A 21,405-nucleotide genomic window follows, 5' to 3' on the forward strand; every position below is an offset into this window, starting at 1 on the left:
AAGTGGGTTAGTGGCTCACAACCTTTGAGTTCACCTGAAGTTGGTGTCATTAGCCAGAGGCTCCTGGTGTAAAATACCCAGGCTTGAGGGTTGTTGGCAAGCCAGGGGTCAGAGAAGCACACATCACAGCAGATAGATAGACATGGCCAAGGATCTCTCCTGCAGGCCCTGAAGGTGATTTCCAGAACAGTCTATTTAATTACAGTATGGGGCTCCAGCAGGCAAACCAGGCTCTCCAGTGAGCTTCTTTTCATTGGCCTGTGATATGAGCTGCCTCTCCGCTCAGCGTAAGTTCACTGGCTGGGAGTTTTGGAGCGAGACCGGGACTTGTGCTGAGAGATTGGAGTGGCACGTGGCCTTGTTCTTTGGTATTAAAACATTAAAAAGACTGTTTGGGAGAGGCTGCCTGGGAGGGGGCTTTTGTGTACTGTCATGTGGTCGCTAACATCATCATCACAGAATTTCATACAAAACGTTCTCATCCTCATGTGTACCTTACCTGCTTGCTACAGAGGGTTCACAGTGGCATCTAGGATTCACGACATGTATGTGAAAATGTATATATAGGTCTACGTACTAGCAAAATATAATTGATCCCAATGTGTACTATAGAAAGAACTGTATTGTGTGCATGGAATTTAAGACATTTTATACAAAAGGGTTAAGTGTCCAGTATCCATACCACCCCTTACAGCTGAAGATTAGCCGGGCAGGGTGAAAAAAAATCTGAAATTATTGGGTTTTTTAATGAATTAATATCCAGAATTAATGAAGGATGGTTGGAGCCTTTGGCTTTTTCTTTTCTTTTTTCTTTTGACGCTTGTCAGTACATGACTTAATTTTCATTTAAAGGACTTTTGTGCTAAAAATCTGTACAGAAATTACTGTTCTGTAAAAACTTGTGTATAACTGTTCCACATGTAACCGTTCATGTGGATCCGAATAAACACATGAATGGGTAGGGGGCACTCTTCTCTCTGGAGCAAGCAGAAAACCCCAGTCACTTCATTCAGTGGCACATGAAGCATGGCATCTTTTGTATGACACATCAATTAGAATTAGTGACATTATATTTCATATGATTCATAATTTTGGTGAATAATTGGTGAGCAGTTGTGTCCCACCCTCAGGAGCAATTAAAATATCACTGTCTATTTTCTGCTGTCATACACAGACTTGTCTAACAGAACAATTTAAGAGAGAATTTCACCAAACATAAATATATAGAACACAGGCAATGCATCTGTTTTACCTGATTTGGTCCGGGAGTTTGCCGTTAATCCCCACCCAATTTCCAAAAATTCAGTTTAATTGTTTGCATAGACATTTTCCGCCAGTGTAGAAAATCCCAGGTACCTGTACCTCTCCTGGCAGCTGTTTACATCATCTCTCCTCCACCTCTGCCTCACTCTTCTGTGTCCTAATTTACAGGGCATGGGTATGAGGGGTGAAACAAGGCCCCCTCCCCCTCACTCAAACCGAGAGATCACCTCAACATTACCTTTTCCAGATATCATGCACTTTGTGCAGCAATTTGTAATGCATACCATTAGCGCCAGGTCCTAGTCCGAAAGTTCTTTTTCTACAGAATTAATAATATATTGCTTGACAGTCAGTCACCTCGGTTTGAGATTCCCTGCAAATAATGACTTGCAAATAATTAATGGGATGTGAATGCTTCTCACAATTGCAAATTTGTAAAGGATTAATAAAACATAAACATGTATTATGGCGTAAACTTTATGGCAGGATCAAGGCTGTTATGTAAGCAATGTGTTTAACTGATTTTAAATATATGTTAAACTAAATGCAGTGGTATGGTCAATAATACAGTGGCCTTTGTGTATGTAACTTAAAACCATCTACTTAAAATAAAAATAAAAATAGTAGCTATGTAGATGAATAAAGGGGCATGCGTGTTTAATCCAGATATTATGGACAACAATCTGTAGTTGAAACAAAATAAACAAGTAAAACATCTGGGCAACATCTGTAAGCTGTAGCTGCGCTTTTATATATGCAAATGCCTTGTGTTTCCACGTACAGATGGGTGACAAATTAAAGGAAAGACCAACATAGGTATCTTAGTCAGATGCTGGGCGACCATGAGCCTTCAAAACAACCTCAGTGCATCTTGGCATAGATTCTACAAGTCTCCAGAACTCTACTAGAGGAATTCCTTTCATACAGATAGACATTCCCTCATTTGGTGTTTTGATGATGGTGGCTGCTTTTTGCGGATGATGTGGTTCTGCTGGCTTCATCAGACCGTGACCTTCAGCACGCACTGGAGCGGTTTGCAGCCGAGTGTGAAGCGGCCGGGATGAGAGTCAGCACCTCCAAGTCCGAGGCCATGGTTCTCTGCCGGAAAACGGTGGATTGCTCCCTCCGGGTTGGGAACGAGTCTTTGCCCCAAGTGAAGGAGTTCAAGTATCTCGGGGTCTTGTTCACGAGTGAGGGTAGAAGGGAGCGTGAGATCGACAGGCGGATCGGTGCAGCGTCAGCAGTAATGCGGGCGTTGCACCGGACCGTTGTGGTGAAGAAGGAGCTGAGCCGGAAGGCGAAGCTCTCGATTTACTGGTCGATCTACGTCCCAACCCTCACCTATGGTCACGAGCTTTGGGTAGTGACCGAAAGAACGAGATCGCGTATACAAGCGGCCGAAATGAGCTTCCTCCGTAGGGTGGCCGGGCTCAGCCTTAGAGATAGGGTGAGGAGCTCGGACATCCGGAGGGAGCTCGGAGTAGAGCCGCTGCTCCTTCGCGTCGAAAGGAGCCAATTGAGGTGGTTCGGGCATCTCATCAGGATGCCTCCCGGGCGCCTCCCTTTGGAGGTTTTCCAGGCTTGTCCAACTGGGCGGAGACCCCGAGGGAGACCCAGAGCCCGCTGGAGAGATTATATATCTCTCCTGGCCAGGGAACGCCTCGGGATCCCCCAGGAGGAGCTAGAATGCGTTGCTGGGGAGAGGGACGCCTGGAATACCCGGCTTTGCCTACTGCCCCCGCGACCCGACTCCGGATAAGCGGGTGATGATGGATGGATGGATGGATGATGGTGGCAGAGCACTGTCTAAAATGTTGGTCCAAAATCTCCCGTATGTGTTCAACTGGGTTGAGATCTGGTGACTGAGAAATGACATAGCATATGATTCACAGCATTTTCTACATATTCAGTGAATCCGTCATGCCCTGTGGATGGGGGCATTATCAACCTGGAAGAAGAACACTCTTATCAGGAAGGAAATGTTTCATCATGGGGTAAACTGTGCAGAATAACTGTACAGTGATCATCTATGGGAGCAATTGGCTCTGGGCTCTCTATTGGCCAGTTGAGCAGTCTTTGACTGCAGCTCCTGCAGTGTGTGGACCAATAATGAACCCTCTTCCAAAGTCAGAACTTTCAGAATGTTTTCTCCTCTTGCCATCTTGAGCCAAACATCAAGGTCATTTTTAGACATGCCACAGAGCATCATCGGATGGTAATCGCTTAATTATATCATGCAGTGCAACTGTATGGAAATCTGCATTTATTATGTTTCTGCACTCATTTATTCAGGTTTTTCCTTAATTTGCCATCCATCTGTATACTGCAAGGACATGATTTTGAAGTGATTTGATGTGGTGCTATATTCAAAATGAAAGGGGCTTCACCCACAGACACCCCTGGAGGTCTGTATTTGTGATTGACACCAGATGGCCTCAGAATGTTTTCCTCCTAGAGCCCAAGGAGAGGAAAGGGAAGTATAGGAAACATCAATGAGTGCCTGCCTGTGTTACAAACATCCCAAACAGGAAATGTTCTGGATGTGTTAGGATGAATGGGACAGAAATGGTCACAACACGTGATGTCCACCGTGCCCCTGGATCCTCACTCCTCATGAACACCAGTATCAGTCTGTTTCTGAAGGAAAAACTCCAGAAGAAGAACAAGCAGACTGATGTTTTCATGAAGGTGAATGCTGATGCAGTCTCATTCATTATCTTTGCATTCTCTAGACTGCTAGTGCCTGCATACTCATGCACATAGGATATTACATATTAAACTTTTGTTTATTGAACTGTTATCTTGTGCTCATGGACTTTGTTTTTCTTTTTTTTTTTGATTGGCGCTGTATATCCAATTCCTACCCATAATTTGGAATGTCCGATTATCTCCCCAACCACATTCATGGAGCAACCCCCACGGGACATTTTTCATGGTTAAAATCATCATCATCATCATCATCATCATCGGTGGTGTAACCATAGGGTTTAACAGTAATGTTCCATCGACTGAACTCCAACCATTTCCCAACCGAACCCCAACAAGTCCAGCAGTCTAAGCACTTAGGTCCAAGAGAAGTTGGGCATTATCTCATTACCTAGCACTCCTTAAACCAGGAGCTACAAAAGGCTTCAATTAAATATGAAAATATGACGGGATTCTACCCAGGGCTTTTTCACATACCCATATCGATATTCATCATAAGAAGTGTCATGTTGGCAGCTTGCATGTTAGAGAGCACTGCCTCAAAGCGAACGGACTGTGCCCCCATTAAAAATCAACCGCAAGCCTCTTCTCCAAGTCAGTACAAGGCAAGCACAAATTCAGACGCCAAGCGTTTGCCTCATTGTGTGTTTCGACACACCTTTATTTTCCTGCGTGCCCATTGACCGTTAGTGGAAAGACAAATCGGTTAAAAAATAAATAAATATAACTGAACATGAAACAAAAACGCGCTACAGATGCGGCCAAACCCCCGGGGATTTAACCTTCCACTAGCAGCAAAGGCAGACTGATGAAGTGGTGTTGACAGCCCCTGACCCAGTCAAACCTTCTTCTTCACTCTGGCTTTCCTTTAAGCTACAGGGCTGGAATATTAAATGCCTTTTAACCACAGAATGACAGTGCATTCCGGTGCTGTTTTCTTTTTATCTAAAATTACAAGACGCTGATGGAGGTAAAAATATGCCTTTAGGCAGCTCCTGGGCCTAGTATGGCTGATACTACGGAGTCTGCCACCTTCGTTAGCACATCAAGAGTTTCCAAATCTTAGGGTCCAGGCAGTGGATTTTATTTGTAGTTAATGTTCTTGACAAATTTGTAAGGTGACTATCAAATAAAAATATATCAGTATTGGTCCAGTCGATATTTCTAACATAAAAAAATGTGCATTGAAAAATTATTTACAATGATCACAGGGACCTTTTCTGAAAATGGCAGTCAGACACAAAGATGGCTTCACATAAATGAGACCCCAGTTATGCAAGACAGTTTATTGCTGTTAACAACCTCACAGACTTACCAAGGCGTACCAAACGATACAATGTCACAAGCCTGGGCTATTCTAAAGGCGGCTATTATCTAAACCTACACAATGTGAAACACTGGCAATCCCAGGATCTCAAAGTGCCTCTGATGCATCAGTGTGAGGGGAAAGTGGCTCACAGGCCCATAAGCTGTTTTGCAGTGGAGTACTGGGTGCAGTTCCTGTCGCTGGTGAATTCACTGAATCCTGGGGTGGAGCTCAGACCACCGCCTGCAAAGCACAGAGTCACTCAAGCTCACTCTCACAAAGCCCAATGTGTCACAGTGATAAGGGAGATTACTGGATGCCCCGTACGTGAGCTGTTCAGACAGGCTCAACATCTGCAGCTTTGCATACAAGGAGAATGCTGTTAGAAGAGTCAGGGAGCCTCTTTTACACTGCTGTCCAGGAGAGCACTGATATGCCCATGACCTTGACATGCACCGTTTTATGACTTTGGTCAAAAGCGCCTGCTAAATAAAATGTAATGTAATGTAACGAGAGCCAACATAAAGTACCAGAGTATCACTGGCAAGCCAGAGGAGAGCTTATTCAGTGCGATGACAAGCTGCGAGTTCAAATATCTTGCTTAAAATTTTCACGCGGTCACCTTCGCGCCCCAGTGCGTAATTAGGCCCATTAAGCAGCAAAGAGGAGAGGCTCAGGGGATCAACTGAGGAGAGAGACGGGAAGCCCCACGGGAGGTCACTCTGCCACCCGGGCTCGAGAGGCCCAGAAAAGAGAGGGTGCACAGAGGGTGTTTCCAGGACGACGGGTGACCCTAAGACTGGGCCGAGCCTTCATAGTCGCCATATGGAGAATGGTGTACGAGACCCCATCCCCCAGCACCAAAACTCACCAACATCACATATACCCCCACCTCCAAGTACACATTACAACAACACACAGTCCCATCTCATCTCATGCTGTCCTGCCATCAGAAATTATTATAACAGTTAGCCTGGAGCAGTAAAGATGAGGTTATATTTGTATATTTGATTTACCTGATCAGCACTGAAGACTCACCTTGCATTAGGTTGTACATATTGCGGTAGTTGGTCCCTGAATCTAGGACGGCATACCAGCTGCGTGACACTGAATGACCCTTGATAGTAGAGGGAGGGAAAAACGGATTTAATGAAATAGAAGTCACACTGGGACACATCTATACAATGTACAGCCCAGAACAAAGCTCTACAATTGGTATATATGTTGGGTTTCCTTTTGGTGGGGTAGCCATAAGTGGATACATCAGTCTGTCTAAACCTCATTTTATTACCCGTGGATGAAAACAGGAAATGGATAGAAATAGGGTGGGGCCAACCAGTCAAAAGCACTATTCCTCCCAAACAATGCCAGACTACCAAAATGCTTCTGAACACGATACGTTACTACTACATCATTATATCATATAATATGTGATTTCTTTTCCCGAGTAGTCACCTCTGTCAAAGGCATTTAAAATGAATTCTGGATACTTATTGAAGAAGTTCAGATTAAGTGTCTTACATAAAACACCAGCAGTGCCCCACCTGCCAGTCCGGCTAAAGGACTGCATCCCTGCCCGCTGTGCTGGAGAGCAATGCAGCAGTTGCTATGGCCATGAAAGGTCGTGACTCGTGACCCCGAGAGACAGGATATGACTCACCGAAACCTCGCAGCCGTCTGACTCTGCTGGGCGGAAGACAAACTCGATGTCATCCACAAATCTCAGGACAGGTGTCGTGTGCGTGGCGAAGATGTTGTCACGGACTGAAACGAGCTGAGAGGCAGTGGCACGCTTGTAAATGGCTGATACACCTTTGGTTGACAGTGAATACATCACTTCCAAAACTCATGCGCTTATCCAGACAATATTTTTTTTTAATGCTTATAGAGGTGTTTTCAGTGTTTTTATGTGTGATAGTAGGCTACCTAGACCACTGTATTTTGGATCACGGGTTCTGGTCCGAGGTAAATAAACTGGGAATTGGGAATTTAAGAGGAGACCAAGACACCACAGGTGAAAATGGTGATTTTGGCCAGATTTGTCAATTTTGAGATATCACATCTATCATCTACAACTACTGTAGTTTATTTGAAAAAATATGAAAGTGATTAGAAACAACTTAGCTTTTAGACATTTAACATGGTGCTTCTTAACCAAAATAGCTGGCAATTTGCAGACAATGTTTCAATATGATTTGCCAATTCAATGTTATAGGTTATTTTATGTGGAAAATAGCAGAGATTTCCACATATGTACAAATAATTAAACAATGCAAATAATCAACGATTGAGATATATATATCTCTGAAACTGAAAAATGAACTATGACTTAATCCGGATGAAAAAAATGTTTTATATAATATGGAAATTTGTACTTTTAAATTATTCATTAGGAAATTTGCATTTGTTCGCAAAAATCCCTTTGTGTCCACATTCAAAATGTATACTTTCGCTTAAGCTGTTATAATAATGTATTTGAACTGCAACATTAAATATGTAAGAAGTAACCAACAAATACTGTACAGAGGGCTGCAAAAAATGAACAGACTGACATCTTACAGCATACAGGCACTTCTGACTGTTCCCAGGACAATCTTCAGTTGTCCAGTTTTTTATCTGATCCGCCAGAATAGAGGAGACGGCATCACAGGGAAGATTGATAATCCTGAAACAGGAGAGTCATATTATGCCATGCCATGCCATTCTGCAATGCTGGATTAATGACACCAAAAAATATTGAAAGGTCCAATGACCCAAGAGCTGAATGTGTTTTCATTATAGCCAATGGAATTTTCAGCTTGTTTCCGTTTTACTCAAACTAATTTTGACCCAGAACAATTATCAACAAAATGATTAGTAAAATCAGGCGATTCGATTTTTTTTATGCATGACATGTAGTTTTCGGTTACCAGCATTTCCAAACCCCTGATAGCCTACAGGATAGGTTAAGCTACTGTACGTTTTTAAAAGCAATATCTAACCAATTTTACGACAAAATTATATTGCAGCGAGAAATTGTAATATATAGCCTATCATTCAAGCTCCCAATATCATCCAAAAAACTGTTCGACAGATTCTTGAAAATCGGGTTAACAGGTCTAGCCTACTGGAATGTGTCAACAGGACCCACCATTTGACAGAACACTGAGCGTGCAGAGGACCCGCAGCCAAAGCCACAACGACCACTATTCCCAGCAAGAGCGTTATGAGAATAGACAAGGAAATACATGTGCAACTCGTTCGTCTTGAGTGCGATGGAAATGATATTGAGGGTTGCTGACTCCCCAGCAAGTTGTTCGACTCGTTATTTAGCATGACTCTTTCTATATCGAGTTGTCGCAGTTGTTTTCACTCCTATGTTACAAACTGATAACGTGGCAAAATATTATCTATAAGCCCTGCGCTAAGTAGGCTAGTAGTAGCACGCAACTAGCTTGCTACAGTAACACTGTCGAACGCTAACCTCATTGATGTCGTTTATCTCGAAGTAACCACTAGGTTACATTTTACGTTGCTACTACCAAACAAAAATAATCGTTCAAGAAGAATGCAGCCGACAGAGTGCCGACATTTGCTTCTAGCCTTCCACCTTTATATCCTGCACGGAGAACCGCTCCGCAGTACCCGCACGCACAACAGTGGCTCCTGGGGGTGTATACGCTGAACAACATTAAAATCGGAATGCACCCTTATTTGCACCCTTCTTTGCACCCTTTTTGCAATTTACTTTATATGCGAGTTATTTCCACAGAAACAAAAATATTGATACCATGCCATCACTGCACACAACAACTAAGGAAATAAAGTTGTTGGACAAATAAGCGGTGTTTATGTAGCACCAATATTAGTTTAATGACATTTTAAGTCGTGGCCTTTCAATTAACATTTAATGGCTTTATTTTATTAAGGGTATCCATAACACAGAAATGACAACGTAGCAAAACCAAAAACGGGTGAGATATTGAGGTTCAAAATGTGCTGTTTTGAATTGAAGTGGAAAACAAACAACGCAATTATAATACATCCTGTGAACTGCAGCTAGTAAACTGTGAGGGCGGGGACTAAGTATATTCGTCACCAGCGAAACGGAAGACGTGCCTCACTAGTAAGACACGCGCTCAACAACAAAGTGAGTAAACTTCGATAGTAGCTTTCATTTATACTTATAAATGTGGTCATGTGACTGGGTAACAAATATTATATAATGTCATGTCGCTGCTGACAGGTAGATCGGTTTAGAAACTGCTCAATCGTACTGTGGGAAATATGGGTGCCAAGGTTGTTCTCTTCAAAGTTACGGTAACGCTCGCCAACGTTTTCCAGTTGGCTGTAAGTTAGCGACACAGGTAGCCAGCCATTTTTCATGGGAGGTTTTTTCGGAAAAAAACAAAAAAACTAACGTATGGGCTGAAAGTGACGTTTACATACAGTTTGGTAACTTAGCTTAAATTAATATAACTAGCTAGCGTTATTGATGTCATTAGCCAAGTTAGCTAGGCTTGGCACCAATCTCTTCGGAGTGTTCCCAATCCACCGTATATTTTAGCTAGGTGTTTGATAATTATTATTACCGGTTACTGGTACATAATTATCTTAGAGCTGGAGAGGCGTGTTTAGGTGTGTGAACTTTACGTGCCAGTGCGTGATTGACCTCGCCTGCCAATGGCATTTTATTTCAATACAGTACATAGAAACGGGTCACTTAATGGGGTTAATATACAGTACGGTTTGGTTTCACTTTGCCTATGGGGGTGGAAACCGGCATACATTTTAGGCATACAGAGCTGAAGATGAGAGATTCTCTTCTGTGGAGCAGGGCCCCCTCACACAGCAAGGCTATAATCTTAGCTTATTTGAAAGAATAGTATAAACATTTAAGTGAGAGAAAAAAGAACATCTTTCTGGAAAGAAAAAAAAAATTCAGCAGAAAAATGTCTTGCAGTTAGACATGCAGTTAGCTGGTTGGTGCATTGCATGGCAGCCAATCACCGTTGGTGTGTGTGAATGGCTAAATGAGAAGCATCGATTGTACAGCACTTTGGATAAAGGTGCTATATAAATGCCAACCGTTTACCATTTACATGTATGCCTGCATTTTTCTAGGAGGCTGTTTCTGTTTTGTCTGTACTTTCCTACTGTGACCTTGATTCTTGTTTGTCTCTGGATTCAACCAACAGAACAGTCCTACAGGAAGTTCAAATGCAGTATCAAGGATTCTGTATAAAAGGAAAATCTTTTTAGCTCCATGTCTCACAACAAATCCAGTTTGGCCAATGACTATTTTAATAATATGCCCACTCACAAGTGCTTTTCCCCTGCATATGTAATTGCTTAAAACAACTTGTGCAAATTATACAAATTTAAAGTAGCGTACTACGTTTTTAACCTGCAAACATCTTGCAGAGCACTAGATCCTGAAGCTACCAGCAAACATAAATCACATTCTACTGATACATTGTGGAAAGACTTGGAATGCCTCTCATTTTCCGTCACATTTGATTGATTTTGTGTATGTGAAATGTATTTTATTGACCGGCTTGACCTCTTCTAAGAGGTCACTTCCAAATGACTGGCAGAACGAGTTCATATGGTTTGCTTTCATTGTATGTTAGTGTTAAGGGTGTCAGTTGTATGTTTGCAAAATCAACCAAAATGTAATTCTGTACATGTTATCAGCAAGGTCACCCATCTCGCCCTGTCCTCCCCCTCCGTCCCTCTCCTGCGCTGACGGCTGTGTGCCCCTCTCTCGTTGGCAGGACCAGCATGCCGCATGGCGACATGAGGAAGCCTCTGCTGCAGACCTCCAGGGAGCCGGAGCCCCCGGTGGCTGACTCGGCTGGAGGCCCCGCGGTGGGCGTCCTCGGCACGGGGGACTTTGCGCGCTCGCTGGCCGCGCGGCTGACCGGCTCGGGCCGGGCGGTGGTGGTGGGGAGCCGTGACCCCAAGCGCTGCGCGGGGCTCTTCCCGCCGGGCGCGGAGGTGACCTCACAAGAGGACGCCGTCGCCCGCTCTGACCTGCTGTTCCTGGCGCTTTTCCCCGAGCACTACGGCACGCTGGGCCGCCTGCGGGCGGCGCTGGAGGGCAAGGTCCTGGTGGACGTCAGCAACGCGGTGGAGGTGAACCGCGGCGGGCCCTCCAACGCCGAGCAGCTGGCCGGACTCTTCCCCGACAGCATCGTGGTGAAGGGCTTCAACGTCATCTCCGCCTGGGCGCTGTTGGCTGGGCCTCGAGATGGGAGCAGGCAGGTGAGCCAGAGGGGGCAGGCAGGGTTACTCCCCTGTGCTGGGGTGGGCTCCGTGTTCCTCAGTCCTGGTCCTGGAGAGCCGCAGGGTGTGCTGGCTTTTGTTACTCAGCACTTTATTGATCAACAGTTAATTACACAGTCAATTCACCTCACCTGGTTTCTTTGGTCTGAAATTGCTCATTGATATTAAGGCGAAAACAAAAACCAGCGCACCCTGCGGCTCTCCAGGACCAAGACTCCTTGCTTCTTGTGAAATACCAAAGTTTTCTCAAGTGCATTGGCCAGTCCATGAGGTGATCTGGCAAACGCAATATGGTGGACACAGATAAAGAAAATGTATTAAAGTGTTTGTTATGGGAAGGGCGTGTGTGTACAAAGCGTTTCAAACTTATTTGACCTGCCTATGACTTTTGTACATAGTTTTCTCACCGGACTCCTGCAGCACCAGCTAGTGCCTGAGAAGCTCCTGACTGAGGGACTGGGAGTTTGGCACAGGGCCCAGCCCGCTTGCCAAATTCTGTGAGCTTTGAGCAATTGGTGTGGGAGGTGGCAGTGGAACAAGATAAGGAATAAGACCAACAGAAACAGTTGAGTTTCTGTGCACTATATAGGCCAGTTCTCAGTCCCACCCAGCTATTTTATGAGCAGTATTAAACAGACTGAAGTTTCTTTTTACCCTGGTCTAAAATATTGAAAATGAAAAAAGTTTATCAACATAAATGAACGTTAAAGCACCCACTTCATAATCATACTTACAGTATATTTTAGTTAAGAAACTGTTCTACATTATAAGCATAAATACATTGTGATTACAGTATATCATAGAACAAATTCATATATTGTAAAATATATTGTACAACATAAGCACAAGGTGACATGCCCCATACAGGTTATTCTGCAACTGGGGACACCAGCAGTAGGCTTCACGTCGGAAAGGACATTGAAAACGATATTATACCTTGGGTGAAATATGGCAGTGGATATTATGAGGTTGTTTTGCATCTATGGGTCCTGGGGCTCTTGCTAAGGTCAATGAACTCTAACTGAAATACCAAGCCTAAAACGACCTAACTTGAATCTTGTTTGCTATTAAAAAAAAAAAGCCATTTTGTCAGTGGGAGGAACTATTTAATTTAAGAGCAATTTAGTTTATTCATAAATGTCAAAACATTGTTTCGTAATCTCTAAATGAATTTACCCTCAAAACATCAGAAGGATTATGCAAGTTTATCAATTTCAATTTCACACTTGCACTGTGGGGACATTTAGACTTTAGAAGTAGCTGTTATCAGCAATGTGCATGTGCATTTGTTTTTATTTTTTTTTACATTTTACATTATTTATATTTTTCACCAAAGGGAGAGTAAAGTGCTCATAAGAATCACCCATATATTGAAGTGTCAGTCAATGTATCATTTTCTGACATTAAGAACAGTATCACACCATGGGGCGGCCTGTAACATAGCGGTTAAGGTAAATGACTGGGACAGCCACAATAAGATCCGCACAGCCGTTGGGCCCTTGAGCAAGGCCCTTAACCCTGCATTGCTCCAGGGGGGATTGTCTCCTGCTTAGTCAAGAGCGTCTGCCAAATGCCAATAATGTAATGTAATGTAATGTAATGTAATACAGCAGGAATCATCAAATCCAGCCCTCAAATCCAGCCCTGGTTTTGTCTCCTGGGTAATTACTTCTACTGATTGGTCAGACTGTCTTCACACCTGACTACCAGGTAGAGGAAGGGCGGAAGCAGCAGTTGTCAGTCCTCGAGGCGCGTGATGTGATGGTCGTTGCCACACAGTGTGCTGTAGTCCTCTGTGGTCTTCCCCAGATCCCGGTGTGCAGCGACAGCAGCCAGGCCAAGAGCACCGTCATGCAGCTGGCCCGCAGCATGGGCTTCGTCCCGCTGGACGCGGGGGCCCTGACGGAGTCCCGGGGGGTGGAGGACGGGCCCCTGCGGCTCTTCCCCTCCTGGGGCGGGCCCGTGCTCTGCTCGCTGGGCCTCTTCCTGCTCTCCTACACGTACAACTTCGTGCGGAGCGTCCTGCTGCCCTACGTGGTGAAGGGCGAGAACTACTTCTACCGGCTGCCCGTGGAGATGGTGAACGCCACGCTGCCCGCCGTGGCCCTGGAGATGCTGGCGCTGGTGTACCTGCCCGGCCTGCTGGCCGCCGGCCTGCAGCTGAGGCGGGGCACCAAGTACAGCCGCTTCCCCGGCTGGCTGGACCGCTGGCTCTGCCTGCGCAAGCAGCTGGGCCTGCTGAGCTTCCTGTGCGCCGCCCTGCACGCCGTCTACAGCCTGTGCCTGCCCATGCGCAGGTCCGCCCGCTACCGGCTGCTCAACGCCGCCTTCAACCAGGTGAGAGGCCCACCTCAGCACTCCGGCCTGCCCCGGCCCCGTCAAACGTCAAAACGGCTTTAATGCTGTAATGTTATGGTAGTGTCTAGTGTTTGCAGTAAAAATAATACTTTGCCACATGTATTTTGAGACCTGCCTCAACCTCACTTATGAGTGATTAGTGGGTTACTATGTGCTCCCCAACCTCTCTAGAAGTATATTAAGAGTAGCTATGTCTCTGGGCATCTCAACTGCACAATAACTACCCAGCCACACTCATTTGTGCGTACTCTTGAGTGATTTTTAACCAGCTCTTTCTGTGCCTCAACTCAGCCTATCCAAATGGGCCGAAGGTTAACATGCCAATGAGCTGAACATGGTGGGCCAACTGCAGCTTGCTTTCTTAGCTGGAGCTTAAACCACAAGTTTAAACCTCTAGACCACAGAACCGCATCAAAAGCGGAAAAGTTTAGCCTCATGTCACAGATTTGGATAGCTGTTCCAGTTGTAATGTTATATTGTCTCGAGGTTAAATCTGAGGTCTAAACTCTAGCTAAGCATGCTGTAATAGATCCCCGGGCCTCTCCACATGAAGTTGATTTTGGAGCACGCCAGTGTCCCTCCTCTGTGGAAACTCCCCTGCCCCTCCTGTGCGCTGCATCTCGAGCTGGTCCCACTCACAGCGCCCCCTGGTGCCAGTGGGTGTATTGTTTGTGTTGGTGGAGAGCCCTGCAGGGAGACCAGCCTCCTGCTGCTCACAGCTTGCTGCTGGTGAAGGTGTTGTTACTGTCTGTGTGAGGCCTGCTAATCTGAGTAATGAGTTCGACAACCTCAATCAGCAGCACAATACCACACGTATTTCCACATTTATATTAATTATACTTTATTATAACCTTTAATTCACAGTGTCCCTTAATTACTATCTACAAGCCATAACATACAACAACAAGCTAAATGTATAAATGAATTAAAACCTAATTTTTCTGTTCCTGAGGAGATTGTGCCATAGTACCAATCAATTTGGTGATCAAAATGAGCTAAACTGAAAGGTTTATACGCCCTACTGGACTGTATATGCTGGTGAAAGTATACATGTTGTTATTTTCCTTTGTCCTCTTACCCTGACAGGATTGCATATTAATGTGTTTGTGCCATCATCCCTGTTTTATTGTCATGAGTGTTGAGTAGGACCATTGGAGCAATGGTGAGGGCTGCAGGCTGGCACCAGACGGTCAGCGGTTCACGTCCCAGATGGGGCGGTGCTGTTCCCTTAACCTTTAACAGTTCAATATGTCTTCTTTCCAAATGTATGGTATTTAAAAAGGAGGTCACCCTGGATTAAAGGCATCTGCTAAGCAATAATAAACAGAGTGACTGCACGATAAGGATCGTTTTCGGCACACACACACAGAGCTGCGTTCGTCACTGTCACTCTGCCTTTTGTCTCCCCCTCCTGGGGAGGGTGGGGAGCGCGGCACGGCTGACCTCTGGGCTTCGCCTGTCCAAGTCCGAGTTTGCATAAACGCCCATTGTGTCTTTTTGTATCTGACACTTGAGAAAGACACAGAACTTCACTGTGCTCAGAGAGGAGCACAGGTGAGACACTTTGGCGCCACCTGGCGGCGTGGCCAGGGATAGTTTGGTTCTGCATTTGAATTCCATTGTGTCCTGAAATATGTGGACCTTGATATGTTAACGGAAATGATGGTTCTTTAGATAATTCATATCTTATGGGCTATTGTTCAGGAAAGATCAGTGTCCAGTGACATGCTCCGAGTGCTTCGTTGTACTGTCTGTGACACTGCTTTGTGGCTTGTCCTGGTACCTTCAAGGTTTGAATAATTTGTTATGGCCTCTGTTGTGAAATAGATCATTTTATATTCAGATAAAACAATCTGTTTATTTTTTATCGTAAAAAAATTTATATTGGTTCACTGCTGTGCAAAATAATATTTTTACTCTGATGTACTATGCAACTAGATGGACTATTGTTGAACTGTATGGAGCTTTTTGGACAGAGCTCCAGAAGCTTGCACGGTTTCTGGAAGGTTCTAGTGAAAGTGTGGAACATCATTCTTCAGGTTTACCACAAAATGATTGAGGCATCTCAGAAAGAATGTCAGTTGCTTTGATTCTGTTTATTAAATGTATTCATTTCCTTATGCACCATAGAAAACAAAGTAGAAAAAAGCGCAGCAGAAGTATATGTGGTTTGAGAAGGCGTCTTGTCGGGAGGTGGGATAGAGTTCGTGAGCATAACGCTCACTTGGCTGGGCACACCGGGTGCTTCTGTTTGAAGATTCCTACTCGCTGTGCCTTGCGTCGCCTTTCAAGGGGTTTTCTTTTGTCAGACGCTCGGCTGTTCCGGGAAATGTGAAGCGCCTGCTGACACACAGCGCCGCGGTAAAGGCGTGAGGTGAATGCGAACAAGCGCCGTTTTCTTAGGGGAAAGCCTTAAGGCTGTTTCCGGAAAAGAAACATGAGCACGCAGCGCCCGGCGCCTGATGGGCATTTTAGCGGCGGGTTTTCGGGGAGGCCGAGCAGGAACACGGCGTTTGGGCGAGCGACCCCCAACGTGGGGGCGGTGAGGTCAGGGCCGCGGAGTGTCCGACGCTTCGGGGTGAGGTCAGCGACCGGGCCTGCTCCACACCCACCCTCTCTTAACCCCGTGACCTCACCCCCGAACACAACATCTCTATTTCCTTCTCATGTCTCCCCCCCCCTTACATCTGCATGCGCGGAAACCGCAACAACAGCGTTGTTCACAGTGTCTTATTCAAAGGCCAAGGGCTGTGCTCTGAGATTCCTTTGTCCCTAGGTTTAACCGATTAAAGGGGCAGTGGATTAGAGATGTACGCGTTTCTGCTGCACGATTTGTCAGCAAAAACAAACACATAAATATAAAAAGTAACAGCAGTGCTTGGACATTTGCTGAAATATGATGTGCGATGATTCAAGTTTAGAGAAAGTTCAATCGACATGGCCGCCACGCCAGTCCTGTCCGATGAGGGTTACACACTCACCCCTCATATAAAGTTTTGAGAAGTGTGCCCCGCACGTACCAGGGATGCGGGAGAGCAGCATCATCACTGTCACAGCCACCCCACCCCCTGCAACAGAACAGCATGTCAACGGCAAGGTGATGCGTCGCTGCTAATTAAGAGATGACACAATCACAACTCCCCGACTGCCGTCTGCTTCCTCTCCGCGCGGGGAGGGGAGGGGCTGCTCATATGTCAACCAATCACAGTTTATTTTGCATCACAGCAGCGCTCTTAGCCTCTGTACATGTTGTCTGCTCTTCTAGTTCGTGCTGTTCTGTTGCAGCTTTGTGTAGTGCTTAATAGGCAATTAAAATGATATAATTTAATATGAAGAGACATACATGGGTAGTGGTAGAAGTAAGCATTGAAATTGAAAACCCCAAACCAAATTGACAGGAAAGAAACATTGTATAGCTGAATGTTTTTGAAACCATTCTGATACTTTCCTCAAAAGGTTCTGTCAAAGGCCATCCGGAAACATGAACCTGCATCCCTGATGGGGTAGTGTAGGGTGAAAACAGCAGGCTGGCCTTTCTGTGGGTGGGGTCCAGTGGACACAGGTGTGTGGCACAGAGTGTAAAAAGAGTCCGTCCTGTTGAACCTGTATAGCCTGTGGAGTGCAACATTGCTGATAAGATAAATGTGTAAGTTTCGTAACAAAACGAAAATGGTCTTGCATGAGGCCCATTGTATGTGTGAGACGTTGAACCCAAGAGGGTCAGGTGGCACGTGGATTGCGAGCGTTGGTCCCCTGATGCTAACCGCGGCTTGTGCCGTTTCGCAGGTGAAGGCTGGCATAGAGAACTCGTGGGTGGAGAAGGAGGTATGGCGGATGGAGCTGTACCTCTCCTTCGGCATCCTGGCCATGGGTGTGCTCTCTCTACTGGCAGTCACCTCCCTGCCCTCCGTGGGAAACTCTCTCAACTGGAGGGAGTTCAGCTTTGTGCAGGTTAGTACCACACACATCTCAGCCACTGGAGGGACTTAAGCTTTGTGCAGGTTAGTACCACACACATCTCAGCCACTGGAGGGAGTTCAGCTTTGTGCAGGTTAGTACCACACACATCTCAGCCACTGGAGGGAGTTCAGCTTTGTGCAGGTTAGTACCACACACATCTCAGCCACTGGAGGGACTTAAGCTTTGTGCAGGTTAGTATCTGCCCTCACCCACCCATTAAAAACCGAGAACACTCATGTAACCGCAAACTGTAATTTAATGTTTTACTGCATGTTGCTGATTCTCAGCGCAAAGATTAGTGGTTAAGCAGACACATACACGTTAATCACATAATGGTAACGTTAGCTGTTCCCTCCCATTTAAGATGGGACCTAGCTGTCCCTGGTAATGTAAAGACAGGAGGCGAGCGGAGGAACTCTTGGGAGTGCTTCCTTCACCGCTGGTGCCACGCAGCTTCAGTGCCGCGGCGTGACAGCCTCGTGCTCACGACCCTGGAGGAGGGAGAGCCTGTTCCCATCCAGCCTTAATGGTTCCATTTTCCGGGGATTTGCCATCCTACCCAACCCCCCCCCCCCCCTCGTGTTCAGGTTAAGCTGATCCCCACGGCGAGAGATTAGTCACATGCCGCTACTCCCTCGGATGGCAACATGGAGAAGTAGCAGCGTCGCCAAAATGCTTTTGGTTGGCTGGGGGGGGGGGGGGGTGGAGGATGTCTGAACATCATTCCTCAATAAGATGAGACCGCATCAATCACTCCCGCTCACCGGCAGCAGGTGGCGCTCAGTCGACCAGACCTGCAGCAAGGAAGAGGCTAAATAACTAAGCTTGGTGTGAATGAAAAGTGCAGTTTAGCCACGGGCTCAGCATGGGATAACATGAGCAGCTTAAGCGTTTATGGTAGTGCAGAGTCACCGAGCCGAAAAAATAAAAACTAAGTTCTGCTTTCTTTAAGGGGTTCACCCAAAATAACATAAAGCATCGTTTCATTTCAAATCCAATGTGCTGCAGTACAGAGCCAAAACAACATGAATTGTACCGATGTCCAAATACTTAAGGACCGCACTGTAGCTTCATTTCATTTGGGTGAACTGCCCCTTTAAAATAAAAAAGTTGTCGGGTTACAGCTGTTCAGGTTTGTTGCATCGCATAACGGTTAATTATCTGAAGTTCACCTTGGGAGGTGAAAATAATGAAGGTCTCGGTTCACGGGGAGCTCCGTTACCCCCCGCAGTAGCACGGCGCAGCACAGGAGCTCTGCGTGTGGAGGAAGTCAAGGTCACATCGCACCCTGCGGCGCATGCGTGTCCGTGAACCAGCAGCAGGAGCGGCTGCACGTGCGCGCATTCACTCCCGACACGCAAGATGTTGATGGTAAATAATATAATGGACCGGGAAAGGCTGTGCAGCCTTTGACCCATGGGTTCTGTGTATGTACGCAGCAAGGCACTGCTGTCAGCTCTGCTTCATCTAAAAAGTGCTCCATTCAGTAACTCAAAACATGTCCAAACAAGACAAAAATCCAGGCATATATTTAATTATAGTGAGTGCTACTTGCGTTGGTCGCTCTTCCAGTGATAATAGCAAATCTCACCCGTTCCAAAACTCAATGCCATTTCACAGGTCTAGTGTAATGGCAATGGGCTTGCCAATGACTGATTTTGCTACGCTGCGCCACTTCTGTGTTATGGATACCCCTAAAAAATTATCACAAAACATTCGCGCAAAAATAACTCCATTTAAATCCAACCGATCCCAAAACAAGACCACTCGTTTTGTCTGTAATTCAGAAATATGCATGCTTTTTCTCATTTCAAGATGTACATTTCCTGTACTTAATCTGAATGAATTTAGCACAGAAGAGTAGATGCAAATATCGAGCCGTTTAAATGCAAATTGACAAGTTCAGTGGACGCAACAATAGTCTTTCCTGTTTTACCTGCATTTCAATCCGTGCTGCGGCACGGGGCTAAATCTAACTGTCCACCGATGACACCACCGTTTTGTTTCTGTGTGCCTTGCAGTCCAGGCTGGGCTACACGGCGCTGGGCCTGGGCACCCTGCACGCCCTGACGTTCGGCTGGGACCGGGCCTTCAACGCGGGCTCCTACCCGTTCTACCTGCCGCCCAGCTTCATGCTGGAGCTGGCCCTGCCGTGCGCAGTGCTGCTGGGCCGGCTAGGCCTGCTGCTGCCCTGCGTGGCCCGGAGGCTGTGGAGGATCCGCCGGGGCTGGGACTCCCAGGCCCGCCAGGCCCGCTTCCAACTGCCCGGGGAGGAGAGCAACGGCGCCGTCACCGAACACGCCAGCAATGTGTAACCAGGTCCACGTACACACAGCAGCCACAACATTAAAACCACACCTGCCTGACATTGTGTAGGACAGCTCTGACCCGTCGAGGCACGGACTCCACAAGACCTCTGAAGGTGTCCTGTGGTATCCGGCTCCAAGATGTTAGCAGCAGATCCTTTAAGTCCTGCTAAGTTGCGAGGTGGGGCCTCCATGGATCGGACTTGTTTATTGAGATCTGGGGAATTTGGAGGCCAAGTCAACTCCTTGAACTCTTTGTCATGTTCCTCAAACCATTCCTGAACAATTTTTGCAGTGTGGCAGTGTGCATTATCCTGCTGAAAGAGGGGCCACTGTCATCAGGGAATACCATTGTCATGAAGATGCTCTGACCAAGTCGTCTGACCAACACATCAACTTCAAAAACTGACTGTTCAATTACTGCTGAATATATCCCACCCCTTTACAGGTGCCATTGTAACAAAATTATCAATTCACTTCTCCTGTCAGTGGATTTAATGTTGTGGCTGATGGGTGTATATATGTGTACATAGCTGTATAAAGGGCCCATTTTACTTTTTACTTGAGCTAAGCTTTTTTCTATGTGTGTGTGGGGAGGGAGGGAGGGAGGGAGGGTTGGTTGGTTTGGATGAAATCCACCCTTTTGAGATGTCAACAGCCTTTTTTCTCTTGACGTCATTCAAAAGCAGCAAGTTGTGCGGTCATTCAGAAGGGATCAGGAGTGTATTGTACGGGGCTGCGCCTCTGGCCCCTCGTAGGGCGACGTGTGGCCAGCTGTTTGTCCCAGCAGCTGTGCTCTCCAGCTCCTTCATCACTGGGATCCGCATCATGTCGGTTCCGACCCCCCAGCTGACGCCAGAAGTGCCTTCAGTCGCCAGAAGTGCCTTCAGTTCCCCCCCCCCCCCCAACAACCCTTCATTTTGGCACTGAACTTTGTCAGGCCATGTGCTTTACTGGCTCTGAAATCTAGGTCAGAAAGAACACAACGGATGACTTTGCTGCAAGGTTTAAAAGGCAAACAAACAGATAAAATAAACAGCTTTTCACCTCCACAGCGTAAACCCAACTGCTTATCTGAGATTATTTGCTCAGAGACCCAAGGCATTGTGCAAGCAGACCTTTACTCGACAAAATGCAACTGTGGCAATGTTGCAATACGCATTAATATTTTGCACATCTGTATTGGTCATGTTATGCATTATGCTATTATTGCACTATGGACCCAGGAAATGCCATCAT

General features: G+C 46.1%; 1 protein-coding gene across 3 annotated transcripts; it reads left to right on the forward strand.

Annotated features, from left to right (window-relative positions):
* The first annotated feature begins 9,330 nt into the window (after positions 1-9,330).
* Positions 9,331-20,755, forward strand: steap3 (STEAP family member 3, metalloreductase). 3 transcript variants are annotated; one of them, XR_009705839.1, is made up of 5 exons: positions 9,331-9,404; positions 11,032-11,521; positions 13,352-13,879; positions 17,687-18,001; positions 19,882-20,017. XR_009705839.1 is itself a non-coding variant. In XM_061225423.1 (5 exons), exons 2-5 carry the CDS (start codon positions 11,039-11,041, stop codon positions 20,173-20,175), a joined length of 1,470 nt encoding a protein of 489 aa, XP_061081407.1. In that variant the 5' UTR covers positions 9,331-9,404; positions 11,032-11,038; the 3' UTR covers positions 20,176-20,755. The 3 variants fall into 3 exon arrangements, 2 of the variants coding, with proteins under 2 accessions (XP_061081407.1, XP_061081408.1); XM_061225423.1 differs by having other exon boundaries at positions 17,687-17,851; positions 19,882-20,755; XM_061225424.1 differs by lacking the exon at positions 9,331-9,404 and adding an exon at positions 9,524-9,574 and having other exon boundaries at positions 17,687-17,851; positions 19,882-20,755.
* The last annotated feature ends 650 nt before the right edge of the window (positions 20,756-21,405 follow it).

This window comes from Conger conger, chromosome 17, assembly GCF_963514075.1.
Source record: "Conger conger chromosome 17, fConCon1.1, whole genome shotgun sequence".
NCBI classification, from domain to species: domain Eukaryota; kingdom Metazoa; phylum Chordata; class Actinopteri; order Anguilliformes; family Congridae; genus Conger; species Conger conger.